The sequence below is a fragment of the Coccidioides immitis genome, assembly GCF_000149335.2.
Source record: "Coccidioides immitis RS genomic scaffold supercont3.6, whole genome shotgun sequence".
NCBI classification, from domain to species: Eukaryota; Fungi; Ascomycota; class Eurotiomycetes; order Onygenales; family Onygenaceae; genus Coccidioides; species Coccidioides immitis.
Window position 1 is genome coordinate 2186892 of NW_004504312.1, and position 13829 is coordinate 2200720.

The following is a 13829-nucleotide window of genomic DNA, read 5'->3' on the forward strand; positions in this document are numbered from 1 at the left end:
AACTTTCAACCTTATTTAATGAGCGATAACGGGTTCGGTACGCCGTATTACAGGAAAATGTTGTGCATGTGGATCTCCCGGATTACTTGCGAAACGTGACGCGCCATGTGCTATGCCTAATCCGTCAAGCGCCGGCGTCGCCCTAAGGCCTGCTGACACACTCTCCCGTCGCCGCTTTTAAAGTCCTCTCAGCAACAACAACAACAACAGCAGCAGCAGCAGCAGCAGCAGCAATGGCGAGGGCTGCAGTACAGAGAGCTCGCGATGGGCTTCATCGTTCTGGATCTTGCGAATACCTGACCCGGGGTGGTGATGAATGCTAGAAGCTTAGTTTGAGTTTTTGGGTCTAGCTCCTCCGTACATATCAACGAATGGAGTGACTAACAAGCTGATTGAGCTGTAGCTGCGGAATTTACCAACATCGGGAGTTCAACATTCGACCTACGTTTTCTTCGCCTGCCCGGGCTGCTCTGTATTTTCTTTTTCTTTTTCTTTTTCTTTTTCTTTTTTCTTTTTTTTTTCCTTTCTTTTCTGCGCGTTCTGGCATACTGAACGGCTGGAGGAAAACAAAAAAAAAAAAAGAGTTAATTATCGATTAATTGGCTCTCAAATGTCGTCCTCGGCGGGTGTCCAACTTCCACCGAGCGACCCTCCCACCTCGCTCCCCAGCTCTGAGAAAGGCGTAGTCGAGAATGGCGAACCGAAGGAGATTAAAAATGAATTGGAATTTGCGCAGTGGTACGACACCGCCGGAGCGGAATTGCTGGAATTCACATACGAGAAATACCAGTATGCTGCTCCCCTTTGACTTTACCCTCTGCAGCACACTTTGCTGACGTGTCTTCAATTTTCCATTAGATCATGCCTTGACGAGCTGGAGATGACCACTGCCCACCTCGACTCCCTTCTCCGTGATAGCTCCTCGACTCTTGATCTTCTATCCAGCTTATCCCGGTCTTTCAAGTCCGTTGAAGCACAGACGACCGCCTTCCAGCAACAGTGCGAAGGGTTGCTGGCCGCTGAGCAGCGGAGCGCTAAACTCGCGGATGATATCCAGGAGAACTTGCAATATTATGACTATCTGGATCCTGCATCAAGAAAGCTCAATGCACCAGGAGCTGGTAACTCGGTTCGTAGAAAGGACTTCTCTGATATGCTGCGGCGGTTGGATGAATGTCTGGACTATATGCAAGCACATGTAAGGCGGTCCCCTGCGCTGAGACACCACTTGTACTTGCTATATCGATACTTACTGTGGATTTCAAGCCCGAACAAAAGGAAGCAGAGACATACAGGGCACGTTACCGCCTCCTACTAACCCGTGCTTTGACCCTAATCAGAGGGCATTTTGTCTCCACGCTGCGAGAAATATCCTCAGGGGTATCAAAGCGCATCGCCGATCGGCAGCTAAATGACACTACGATGTCTGCGTTGCTCTACGCAAAATTCCGTGTAGGAGCAGCCGAGATGAAAGACATCGGATTAGAGATTCAAAAGAGAGCCGTGCCGCCATTGGATCCCGAACAGGGCGCTGAAGCGGAGTATCAGAGCTTACTTAACGAGCTTCATTCGAATTTCTCCGCGACACGAGGAAAGTTGATTATACCGCTTGTCCGGAAGAGATTGAATGATATCGCGAATGCACCTAGCACCTCGAAGGACCTTGTTGCCTTTGCGCGGACGAGTATCAGCTATATTCGAGGAATTTGCTTGGATGAGTTCGACTTGTGGGGTCAATGGTTTCACGGACAACAGGGTCTCTACGATTTTCTAGAGTCTGTTTGCGAGCCATTATATGATCACCTAAGGCCTAGAATCATCCATGAAACCCAACTGGTCAAATTATGCCAGCTATGCACACTCCTCCAGACTCGATACCTCATGGATCCAGAAGAAGAAGGCGAATATCCTAACCCAAACCAGTTGGATTTCTCTACTTTAATCCAACCTGCCCTTGAAGATGCACAGACACGTTTGGTCTTTAGGGCACAAGCAATTCTAAGAGACGATATTGAGAAGTTTAAACCTAAACCTGAAGACCTTGACTATCCCGCTCGAAATAGAAGAGTTTCTCTCCCCGCAGCAGATACTAAGGGACCGGCTACTTCTGGGAGAAAACAATCCCATATTGACCCCACGTCTCCCTTGCCAAACCTGCCGATGATCGTTGACGAGGAACTTGATTCTCCAGGGGAGAAGGGCCCAAGATGGGACTTTGACTCTAGATCAGTATTTGAAGGCTGGTATCCTACCCTGAGGAAAGCTGTCTGGTTATTAAGTCGCATATACCGGCTTGTCAATGTATGTGATGGCCATCTCTTCCACTATATCGTCTCAGCAGTGCTAATTGGTGGACCTAGTCTACCGTCTTTGACGATCTAGCTCATCAAATAGTCCACCAAACCACCATCTCTCTCCATCAAGCCAGTACTCAAATCGCCGCCAAGTCCTCCCCAGCCGACGCCCAGCTCTTTTTAATCAAACACCTCCTCATCTTGAAACAGCAAATCGTAGCTTTCGACATTGAATTCGTGTCTCCAGAAGTATCCTTTGATTTCTCTGGGGTGACAAATACATTCTGGGAACTTCGCGAACGCGGCGGTCTATTCAACCCACGGAATCTCGTCCGGTTGCTTGGCGATGGACTTCTCCCACGAGTCGTCGAGAATATGCTCGACGCGAAAGCTGAGTTAGACGGCAGACTTCGAACTGTAATCAGCGACTTCACGAACTCCTTTTCGGCGAAGATGACCACTCCGCTACCATCTAACGAGACTTCTGCCTCACAGGCTCGTGGCGCGATTGAGAAGACGTGTCAGGCTGTTCAGAAGGAAGTTCCTAAGCTAAGAAAGGTACTGAGCAGTTATATTGACGATACTAGAACCAGGGAGACTCTGGTAGCTGCGGTGCGGGATAGCGTTATTCAGCTGTATGAGGATTTCTTTGAGGCGTACACTTCTGCTGAGACGAGCAGTGATCGAATGGCGAGAAAAGCCACTGGGAAAGGACGAGCGGATGAGGTGTGGGATGTCGAGACCTTTACTGAATGGAGTGAAGGCGTCTTCTGCGTGGGGATATCAGGCCTGAGGGGTTCGGAAGAGGATGTAGAAGACTCCGACGATGCTCGCAGCGCAGGGAGTGTGTAGGTAATAAGTTCTCTACGGCGCGTTGCGGCTGTGCACGTTTCCCGTGTTAGGTTTTATATAGTATTCAGAGTTGACAACATGGGTACTTTTTTTATTCATTGCCTAGCACTAAGGTCGTTAATGGCCACAGATAGTTAATCGACATGTTGGAGGATAATGCCAGCGATCTCACCGGTATGTTCTTCTGTCAACATATCTATTTGAAGTAGCCAAAGAATTATGCTCAAGAAATTTTGAAAAGGCCGAGAACGTAGAAAAAACGCAGGTAACAGATCAGAGGAGGAATCAAAAATAAGAAAACAAAAATATTATCGCTTGGTCCGGAAATTCGCAGACAGGTAACCATAGACGTATCGTAAGTAATTAAAGAGGGGAAAAAAAAATAAGAAATAAGAACAAAAGAGAAGTAAAGACGGAAAGGGCGGGCTGCAGGCAGAATTCCGGGTTTAGAGCTACTCTATGGGTAGGCCCAGTATCCAGGCAATAGATGGACCCGGGGTTGTGCATAGTGCTGTATCTACAAGTGTCCAATCTTCGCATGGAGTTCTGTATCCAAGAAGTTAAAGTTTGGATCGGGTATACAGAAGGGATGTTGGGAGAGGAGGGTTTCAGCGGTGGGACGGTCAAATGTATTACTGTGAAACGGTTAGTGAAACGCCCGAGAAAGCCAGGCGAAACAGACGAACTCACATCGTGAAGCAGTCGTACATAAAAGCTATAGCTGCTGGACAGATGTTCATCGACACATCTTCAGGGATAGGCGGCGCTTGGTTCAAGCTTCCAAGTTTGAAGATTGCCCCAATAGCCTCTTCTTTGCTCCATGGACGTCGACCAGCGAACATTTCCAAAACCACACACCCAAGAGACCAAATATCGACTTTGGCACTATATCCTTGGCCTTGGGACTGGACTACCTCTGGTGCCATCCAAAATACGGAGCCTTGCATTGAGTTGGTCACGTCATTTCCGTAGATATTGTCGCTTTTCTTGGAGATACCAAAATCCGATATCTTGCAGGTTCCGTCGAGGTCAAGGAGGATATTGTCGGCCTTGAGATCTCGATGGAGAATGCCCTTGTCATGCAAGTAGGCCAGACCACGCAACGTCTGGATAGTAAGTGATTGAACCACACTTTCCTCAAACTTGCCGTGTTTCCGAAGACAACTTCCGATAGAGCCACCAGGTATATATTCGAGGTAAATGGACATGGACAATTCGCTTCGATGGCAACCGAGATATTGTACAATATTCGGGTGTTCCAAATGCTGCATCGTGTCGATTTCATGGTCCATAGCCTGGACCATTTCTTTAATACGGTCTTTATCGTACCCGGCTGCTTTCTGGTTCACTTCCACTTGTTTCACCGCCAAGATCTCACCGGTCTCTGCATTCATGCCGAGATATACTCTACCGTATGTACCTTTGCCAATGAGCTGACCTCTAATAATTCTAAAGGTTGCTTGCCTCTGCGGCAGTTTTTCCTGGGGAACTGGGTGTTGTGGTAGAGGATCCAGGTCACTCAATCGACTGCCTGGTTTAGGACTGATCTGCATGATTCTCGCCCCAAACATCTTGGTGCTCTTACGCCGTAGCATACCGGATTGTGCATTTTTGGATGCAGCAATGCTTTGATTTCGGCGGATCTGATGAGCTCCCTTTGCGACCTCACGGATTGACTTCATGCGGCTCAAGCCAGTAGAGCGGCCGACATTCCGGTGTGCGACGGTTTTCGGGGCTGCTTTTCCTTTTAGAGTTGACTCATCTGACCCTAATGTGTCGGAGGCATTCCGTGGAATGGATGTCGTAGGGGGACCACCTTGACCTACACGGTCTCGGAGGGTAAAAGATTGCTCTGGTTCTGTGTCTGGGTGACTTGAAGTTGCAGTTGGCGATATTGGAGGAGTGAGAGGCATAGCTTCCAGATAAGGCTCATCTAAGTCGATATTCGGGAAGAAATCATCGAGATGTTCTATCATTCCTTCGACTGGAGGACGACTTGCCCAGACGTCATCCCTTACAAATGATCGGCGGCGAGCGCTCCTTGAATCTTCGGGAGAAAGGTCATCAGTATCGGGATCCCCTGAATAATGTCCGCTTCGCGAGTCACTGTGATCGGTGAGTGGTGTGAATGAATCGCACGGACCAGGGGACTCGAAGGTCACAGAGAGGCCTTTCGCCGCCCTGGAATTTGTATTCACAGTCAAGGCCGGTTTTGCTAATCGGCTTCTAGTCGCAGGCGGTTTCTTGTTTACTTGAGGTTTATTCTTGCCGTTTGCAAGAGGAATGGCGAAGAGGCCTTCGTCAGAATCCTCGTCCGAATCTTGAGGCGCGGGCTGAGGTGATTTAACGAAAGATACTTCAGTTTCTTGGAAATCGAAGTCTGGGCCGTGTGACAGTCTTGATGGCGGTATTGCTGACGCTCTGCTTGGGCTTGCAGAAAATGAATGAACGGACTTGTCAGGAGGTGTGGACTCGGCCTGGGTGGGAGTTGATTTTCTTGCTATAATTTCACTATTTGCACTAACTGAACGGGCAAAGGCTGATGGTCTTGGTGAAGATGAGCTACCGCAATGGGGACTGGCACTGCCAGCATCCACAGATTCCGTCGAAAACCTCCCGAACTCTGATCCAGACGGAGTGCGAGGCGAATGGCCAAAGGATGTCGAAGATGCCAGGGGTTTGGCAATCGAGCCAGAGATCTTTCCCATGTTGGCAATGGCAGCAGCGATGCCCATGCTAGGAGAGGCATTTTTCGGGCTAAAGCTAGACGACCTTTGCCGGTTATCGGACAAGAAATCCTTCGAAGACCGTCTCTGATGACAAGTGTTATCTGTGGCCTTTTCCCCAGGCTTTTTGTTCAAAGAGTTGACCTTTGTCAGGGTGCTAGATGCCGATGGCGCTGTTGGTGGCTCTCTCCGTGGAACCAGGTCGTCAGTCCGTTTATCTTCGTACGGCGAAGTCCGCGGTAAATCGAAATCAATAAATCCTCCCCGCTTTATTCCGTATGTAGTGACCGTTGATGCCTGTTTCTTCTGAAGCTGTTCCCGCCTGGACTGGAGGAAGGCTTGCTGTTTTTGTTCAGTTATCCGACGATGCTCTTCGTGCGCTGCCAGGATCGCGGCGTTTCGTTCTTTGTCCTCGGAGAGATTCTCACCCAACCTGTCATCTTCAGGGAATGGGGAATAAGATGGTAGGTTTTGCATAGATGAGCGGTGCGCTAAGGAAGGCGATACTCGACGAGTATGACTAGGTTGGTTAGTCCTATTACGTGTGTCGTCTTCAAGGATATTTCTCTGTGGTTTAGCCCCATTGGCAACTCTGTCCGAAAAGGACAGTCCGAGGCCAGCATATTGAGAAACGTTAAAAGCCGACGGTGTCATGCTTTGTATATAAAGCTTTAAACTTCCTTGGGCGTCTGATCTGGAACGGCGATTGACGACTAGCATGGTATCGCTCAGTGGCTCCTCATGATCAACTTGTCCAGGTTCTGTCACATATATCAAAGCGCTAGAAGGATCCTTGATTCCGACTCCATTGCACAGGCGGGCTCGGAGCAGGTCCGCAGCATCAACGTCAGTAACATCTACCAAGCGGTAGTTCCAGCCGTCAAGAGTTACAAAGATGAACTTCTTCGGAGGAAGGTTCGAAATGGCCTTTCGTGCATGAGATTCGGAAGACGGTAATGACATACCCATTACCAAAGAAGTTTCGCTGGCGTTTAGGCTTGGCTTCCCGGAGTAGGGGAATGATTGGTTATTTCGAACCGGGCTGATAGAAGCGTCATGATGCGGCTCTTCTGAAGGATGGGAGGGACCAATTTTCTTTCGGATGGCATTTAAAAACCCTTTGTGGTCCTTAGTAGACAGTTCCGTCTGTTTCGTTGAATGATCTGGATTTGAAGATCCTTGGGCTTGACGCAAACCGCGGCTTATAATAGAATCTGAGCTATTTCGTTTAGCATGGCCAAATTCCCCAGTTAAAAATGCGGGTTCTGCTGTTGCCATGGACGCGAATTGGGTCGCTGGGCTTCCTGCACGGGAATTGCTGGATGCACGAAGTCCTGCCCCGTGGTCACTAGATGCAGAGGGACTATGTCGTCTCCATTCCCCAAAGGCGTTGACTAGAATGTTCCGAGATAATTCGGATCTGGAACTTGGCTCTTGATAGCCAGATTCAGTAGAAGAAGGGTCGAAGGGAAAAGAATCTGCTCTCAAATGAGGAGAAGTTTCCACACCCCCATCCGTAGACGCGCTGGGATGTAGATTTTCGTAGAATCGCGCAGACGGAGCATTTTCAGAGTTGATACCTCGAATAAGTTTTCGCATCCGAACTCCCTCTTCGCGCTCGCGACTTTGGTCCCACCCAGTTCCGCTCTTAACGCATTCTTTGGCGAGCTGGGGATAGATGTCTTGGTGCATTTTGCCAAGGTTCCCCATGCCGTTTGCTCCTCCGCAGCCCAGGTCAATAAAATCCGCTCCCTTTAAATCTAGTGATTTAAAAGTTTCTTGCCATTCAGTGGAGAATCCATTATGGACAAGCCACTGCAGCACGCGGTCCAGAGGCCATCTCTCATCGGCTTCATGGATTGATAAACCAGAGGATATGGCACTGGTGGCGTGGCGGCTAGAGTTCTCACGGGTTGGTCCCTGAGAATGCTGAAGCGATGATTGGCCATGAACATTCTGATTTAATGCTAGGGGATTACCCGAATCGGACTGTTCCCGGAATGAAGACGGGACTTGGTGAGAACGATTCATTTGATCGGCGTATGATTGCGGGATATATCGCATAGTGTCCGAGTCTGGTGGATACCCAGCCCTGTCTGCACGAGAGAAGTTATCGTAAGAGTCAAGCGGCGGTATGCCAACTCCAGGACCAAACGAACTCCCGCCGGGGATGTACGTTGCGGACGTAAGAGGCTGATCATTAGTGGGAGGTGGTTGGATAGAAAGAGAACCAGAGTTTGGAGGCTGATGAGGATTGTAAGCCAAGGGTTGGTTGTAAACTTGATTGGAAGAGAGCATGGAGGGAGGCGGCGGTAGATAGAAGCTTTGTCCCATGCCCTGCTGCCTCGACCATGCCTGTTGCCACCCAGGCTGGTTTCCATAGCCTGATACACGAGGAGGCACCGGTGGCGGCGGAGGCAGACCACCATGAGATGCTGCATGAGTAACTCGTGGTGGAGGGGGTTGCGGAGGAGGTGGTGGTAGCTGCATCACATGGCCTTGGGATGCTGTCTGTTGAATTGTTTGCGGTGGTGGGCCCGGGACATATGGTTGTTGCCGTTGGCCATCCATGATTGCTTATCCTGCCGGTTCTTCCCTACTGTGGTGGTTTCCAGATGATTGCATTGGAGGCTGAAACATTCAAGGCCTGAGCACACAGACAAGCGTGGTTGGCAACCTGATAATCGATTCAAAGAATAAGCCAGATACCATTGAATATTTCAAGTCTTCTCTGGTCAATTCATTGTGAAGCTAAAGTCCAAGGTCTCAATATTAAGTAGCTAGAAGCATATTGCTCTTCGGCTCTCGACGTGGTCGGTGTCCCAAAATGATTTTAACGAATGTCACTGTGCTGAGACCGCATACAGTTTCGCACAGTTTCTCGGCCAGGAAAGAAGGTAATGAAGCGGTATTCACATACTGGGGGGAAGGGAGCTGAGTGATTCCCCTGGTGGTTCGATTCCAGCAGGTTGGGAGACGTCCTGTTCCGGGTTTCAGGGTAGGGCAAATAGATTCAGGTGAATCTACTGGGCAGGCTCTGTGATAAAGGAGAGGTTAGCGGCAATCCGATCAAGCTACTCTATCGAAACAATTAATTCGAACCAAGAGTGTTGTTCTGATGGTCCCAGCCAAGTGGTGGGACAGCCACACCGCGGAGCACCGGGGAGTAGGCAGGTTACCCCGTACGCAACTTCTTCCGAGCTCGGTTGCCAACACCTCTCTCAGCCTGTGTGTCTCTGGTGCTAGGCTGGCAGTCTCTTCCCCGAAGTTGAAGTGAGTGACTCGGTGATCCGGTCTTCTTGTGCAAAGTTATGGCATGTCGCAGCGTCCAGCCTCCTCCGGTCCTCGGTGCGCTTGAGCTAACGGCCAATGCCAGCGCAGGATCACCCAGACGCCCAGAGAGCTTGTCACGTGATAGGTATGCAGATCCCGCCGGAAAGCTCCTCGGGACGCTGATTGGCCCGCCGATCATCCCGCCTCTTGACCTTCCGCTTTTGGCTTAGCGCGATCTCACGTGCAGCACGCAATCCTTCAGCGCCACAGCTGTGGAGTGATTACGGAACATCACTTACTCCGGATCCCGTCAATCTCCGGCGGGCCCCTCCAGCCCATCCCTCGTGGCCCTTGCCTGCAAAGCGGACATCAAGATCAGACTGCAAATGCTTCGACGACTCTATGTTCGCTTGAGAATTATACTACTGCACGCTAGTCTGCATGTGGATGCCAAATCTTCACTTCGGCGAGCTGGCTTCCTCTGTTCTTTCAAGTCCAATGCCTGGGTTATATTACACGATGCATAAGTTACTTGATCGACTAAGAAAGCAAGGAGTAGAGAGAGAAAGGTGTTCCGCTTGTTAGGAACTATGCCTCAACTTCGATGTACGGTACTTGTTTCAGCTATGTATCAGGCACGTCCATCGACGGACTGCAATTTCCTTGTGCCTAAAGAACAATTAGGAGATTTTACCGTTGACAATATTCGTCTCGACGCCGAAATTTGTAAAAAAAACTGCTCTTTTTACTCTGCGTTCCTCCTCGCAGACGCCTCTGCCGTCAGCCTCAATGCAGCAGGTGCATCCTCTAGGGGCATATACAATTCAACAAGCTAGATTATAGTCAGGATCAACATGCTCGAAATCTTAACATCGTTGGGCCGGAAATATACCTGCAACACTTCAGCGGCAGCGAACTCTTTGTTCGCGAATAGGTCGAGCACTTCTTGCTTCGTTCGAATCTGGTATGTCCTGTAATTCTCGGGTTTAGCTCCAAAGGCGGGCACTAAGTCCTTGAACTTCCACTCTTGGATATCGTTGTATGAACTTTCCCAACCGTGGATATATCGTTCAATCGTATAACCTTCATTGCATATCACAAATCTATCCAGAGGTTAGACTTTCCCACAGGAATCGGTTTTGATGGGCTTACATTATAGGTGTTAGCTTTCTCCTGATCATGGTGCTCAATTCCTGACCAGTCATTTGAAAGCTTCCATCACCGATAAATAGGATGGTGCGCCGCTTTAGACCTTCCTGTGTTGCAAGGGCAGCACCCTGGCAAGCACCAAGTGAATATCCGATACTGCCCCAGAGGACCTGGCTTACGGCAGTAACACCCTTCGGGAACCTGGTCTCCCAGATACCGAAATTGGCGGTGCCAGTTTCGGTAATGACGATGTCGTTCTCCTGCAGCCATTTCCCGACTATTGGCCAGAACCACTCATGGGTAATGGCAGGGTTCGACGCGCTGGGGTCTTCATGAGGTTCGTTTATGACTTTGGGGCCAGGAGCAACGTTCACTTTGCCCATACGTTGCACCACCTTGCGAAGGACGCCCTTCATTCCTACTCCCGGATACTCCGAATAACGCACGGCGACATAATTACTGTGGAAGTCAATCGTGTTCATACGTCCAATGCGATATGTGAACCCGGTCGTGTTAAAATCGGATTTGATAGCGCCAATACTAAGAATCAAATCCGAAGATTCGACCCGGTCCTTGACACCTGCGTTGGATCCATCGCCGGCGTACACGCCACCGTAATTGGGAAGAGTTTCGTCAACAGCACCCTTCCCCATTGGTGCAACAAATGTAGGCAGTCCGGATTTCTTGACGAAATCATGGACCTCATCTAGGACACGATGACGAATGGCACATGCATCCACAAGAATTACTGGGTTCTTTGCAGCATGAAGGTACTTTAGAACCACATCTACCACATATTCTTCCTTTTCTTCTTCGTTTGCTGGTGGGCTTAAATCAATTGGAGTTTTTAGGCGTTCTCCATCCACCTTCTTCTGAACAAGATCCGTTGGCAGAGCAATGTAAACAGGGCGGCTGCGAATCCAGCATTCGCGCAATGCGCTGTCAATGTAGGTGGCTGCCTGGTGGGGATCATTTAGTTTTGCTACCGCACATGAAATGTTTGCACTCATGTTGGCAAAAGCATTATAATCCCCATTTCCCAGAGTATGGTGAAGAAGCATGCCGTCCTTTTGGGAAATCGTGCTGGGCTGGCCGATGATGTGGACAATTGGGACAAATTCGGAGAAGGCACCAGCAACAGCATTAAGGGCCGAGAGCTCTCCGACTCCGAACGTTGTCATCAGCGCTGAGATTCCGTTGATACGGGCGTATCCGTCGGCAGCGTAGCCTTCATCCATGCGGATCAGCTAGGCTTAGCATGAGGTATGGCAGGCTAATATCATACCGGCATTCAATTCATTGCAGTTTCCTACCCAACGGAGACCGCATTTTGGAATGTAATCCAAAGCCACAAGGTTATAGTCGCCTAGATATCATTAGAATTTGATCCAAGAGTTCAATTGAGCACGAGCGTTTCACCTGGGACACCATGAATTGACCGGATTCCAAGCTGATGAAGCCTTGTAAATAGATACTCGGCAACATCAACGGGATTTTTGAGCTCTTTGGTAGCAAGGTCGGTCATGATGAGCTACTCGATAGGACTTCTTGTTCAATGCTCGAAGAATCGCGGATCGATTGAAGCTGCACACCGTTGCTGGCACATGCTGTAGTTGATAAAGTAGCCCCCCCCACGCCGGTACCTCCAGGCTGGCATTCTGCTGTACATTGTCCAGGCTTTCTGTCAGCGGCGATGTCTCTCTCGAAACCTGGCACAATCGCATGGATGATGTCAAGCCCAGCGTCGGCGAAGTTCGAGAATGGCTGCTTACGTCAAACAGGGTTAGCGTCCATGCTCCTGCTCGTATGATTGGATGGCAGAATTTCTGAAGCTCCAGCAGGCAAAGCCAAAAGCACAAATATTAAATTAGCGCGTAGGTGAGGTGGAATGAATAATTGAGACTTTGCAGATAAGGAATCATACGACTGTCGATGATAATTGATAAGTTCAGTATACACAACTGAGGGCTGAGACCTTTGACCCGGCCAGAGCCATGGGTGATGAGACAGGCAAGAAGCGAGCGGCGACGGGCAGAACACATGAGCATTCAGATAGAAAGCAAAAGGTAAGTTATAATCCATAATGGCTGAGATTATCCTTTTTTAGAAAGCCGACAGGGTACTCTGTGTTGTCTTTCATGGATCTAGACAGACTTATTTCTAAGATATCTGTAGCGCAAGAAGCTGTGGCGGACAACTGGCTCAAAATCAAGTGCAAAGCCGACGCTTGAGAGCGGTGACTCCGGGATATTTGTGACTTGCGATAGGGGTAGAGAAGGCAAATGTACCGCTGAGATATTGGATTTACTGTCTCAGGTACGTTAGGTCCATACAAATCCCATAATAATGCGCCTAAAAATACAGTGCAGGAAATACCAGATCCTTCTCAAAACGAGTCGGAAGAGCAAGATTCCCCGACTCGAGGAGATGCAGATGATATCGAAGCACAGATTAAGAAGGAAGTCGAATGCATGAAGCCAAAGAAGTCGCGTGCACCTTTTCAGGCTGTGAAACTGGACGTCCCGTGCTGTGCGTGCTGATCCATTCTGCTTCTCCACGCCTAGACTCGCTGCTGTGGTGCACATTTGCGTACACTTATCTGACATATCCGAGTAGTGCTGTTCATCAAGGTGGATAAATCTATAGACCCTGTGGAGCTTGTCCATCGAATATGCATGGACGCCCATGCGCACCCGGAAAAGAAGCGAAGCAGATATGTCAAACGACTTACGCCAATCACAGCCACTCAAAAAATTCTTGGTGGCGGTATTGAGGAGCTCGCACGCGAGGTATTGGAGCCACATTTTCACTCAGACAGCTCCCCGAAGAAGGTAGCGCCCCCTCCATGACCCCCAATATAAAGCGTCCACCCGCTTGGGCCTGTGTCTGAAGATTCTGGATCTAGTATGCAATCCGGCCAACCGTGCGCAATAACCATGAATGGCCGAGAGACACCGTGATTCGGCTTGTTGCCCGTGCCGTCGGCCAAGGCCATGCAGTTGACTTAAAAAATTATGATGCGTTGATCTTGGTAGATATTATTCAGGTATGCAACCTCCGGGGAGCGGAAGGCGCCCGGCCATTCTCAGCTGACCAGGCTTGTTGACCATGGCGCCAGAATATATGCGGCATGAGTGTTGTCGGGGGAGATTACGAAAAGTTGAAACGATACAATCTAGCTGAGATTTACAGCGCGACGCCTCGGCCCCAACCAGAACCAACATCTTCTCCGAAAGGTTCAGATAATATGAAAGTGGAGTGATCTCCCGTTCCTGTTCAGCAGCGAGACATAGTTATTCTGTAGAGTCTACTCCGTACATAGAGTGCCGTGGCATGACATGGTTGAGGCCCAACGTGCACCTTGTATTCCAGTTGGAGGGAGGTTGTGAAGTGGCGCTGTGCTTCGCCAGCAGGGAGCAATGCCGCAAGGGTCGAGAGTACTCCGTACATAAGTCCGCAGAAGGGACACCGCTCTAGGGTATCTTCCTAGGGAACACGGCATGATGGCCCAAGGATACATATTCGGTGGCATTGT

At 49.5% G+C, this 13829-nt stretch overlaps 4 protein-coding genes across 4 annotated transcripts; 2 read left to right on the forward strand and 2 right to left on the reverse strand.

The window, feature by feature from the left end:
• Positions 1–610: 610 nt before the first annotated feature.
• CIMG_03787 (golgi complex component Cog3) lies at positions 611–3502 on the forward strand (the record flags this gene model as incomplete). The annotated part of the gene is made up of 4 exons (XM_001244345.2): positions 611–789; positions 859–1198; positions 1267–2301; positions 2361–3502. 4 exons carry the CDS (start codon positions 611–613, stop codon positions 3144–3146), a joined length of 2340 nt encoding a protein of 779 aa, XP_001244346.2. The 3' UTR covers positions 3147–3502.
• CIMG_03788 (STE/STE11/BCK1 protein kinase) lies at positions 2388–8477 on the reverse strand. Its single transcript, XM_001244346.2, has 2 exons — positions 3837–8477; positions 2388–3781 (listed from the first exon to the last, which is right to left on the reverse strand). Exons 1-2 carry the CDS (start codon positions 8441–8443, stop codon positions 3664–3666), a joined length of 4725 nt encoding a protein of 1574 aa, XP_001244347.1. The 5' UTR covers positions 8444–8477; the 3' UTR covers positions 2388–3663.
• Positions 8478–9700: 1223 nt separating this feature from the next.
• On the reverse strand, positions 9701–11998 carry CIMG_03789 (pyruvate decarboxylase). Its single transcript, XM_001244347.2, has 5 exons — positions 11714–11998; positions 11580–11660; positions 10298–11522; positions 10038–10248; positions 9701–9977 (listed from the first exon to the last, which is right to left on the reverse strand). The coding sequence occupies exons 1-5, from the start codon at positions 11817–11819 to the stop codon at positions 9891–9893; spliced, it is 1710 nt and encodes a 569-aa protein (XP_001244348.1). The 5' UTR covers positions 11820–11998; the 3' UTR covers positions 9701–9890.
• A 290-nt stretch (positions 11999–12288) lies between these two features.
• Positions 12289–13746, forward strand: CIMG_03790 (THUMP domain-containing protein; the record flags this gene model as incomplete). The annotated part of the gene is made up of 6 exons (XM_001244348.2): positions 12289–12360; positions 12470–12610; positions 12664–12823; positions 12911–13125; positions 13200–13340; positions 13413–13746. The coding sequence occupies 6 exons, from the start codon at positions 12289–12291 to the stop codon at positions 13554–13556; spliced, it is 873 nt and encodes a 290-aa protein (XP_001244349.1). The 3' UTR covers positions 13557–13746.
• Between the last annotated feature and the right edge of the window lie 83 nt (positions 13747–13829).

Coding starts and splice junctions, on each gene's coding strand:
- CIMG_03789 (XM_001244347.2), bottom strand. CDS start 11,819: ATGACCGACCTTGCTACCAAAGAGCTCAAAAATCCCGTTGATGTTGCC. Junction 11,661..11,713: donor GTCAATTCATGGTGTCCCAG/GTGAAACGCTCG, acceptor AATGATATCTAG/GCGACTATAACCTTGTGGCT. Junction 11,523..11,579: donor CTGCAATGAATTGAATGCCG/GTATGATATTAG, acceptor GCATGGATGAAG/GCTACGCTGCCGACGGATAC.
- CIMG_03788 (XM_001244346.2), bottom strand. CDS start 8,443: ATGGATGGCCAACGGCAACAACCATATGTCCCGGGCCCACCACCGCAA. Junction 3,782..3,836: donor ATGTACGACTGCTTCACGAT/GTGAGTTCGTCT, acceptor ACCGTTTCACAG/TAATACATTTGACCGTCCCA.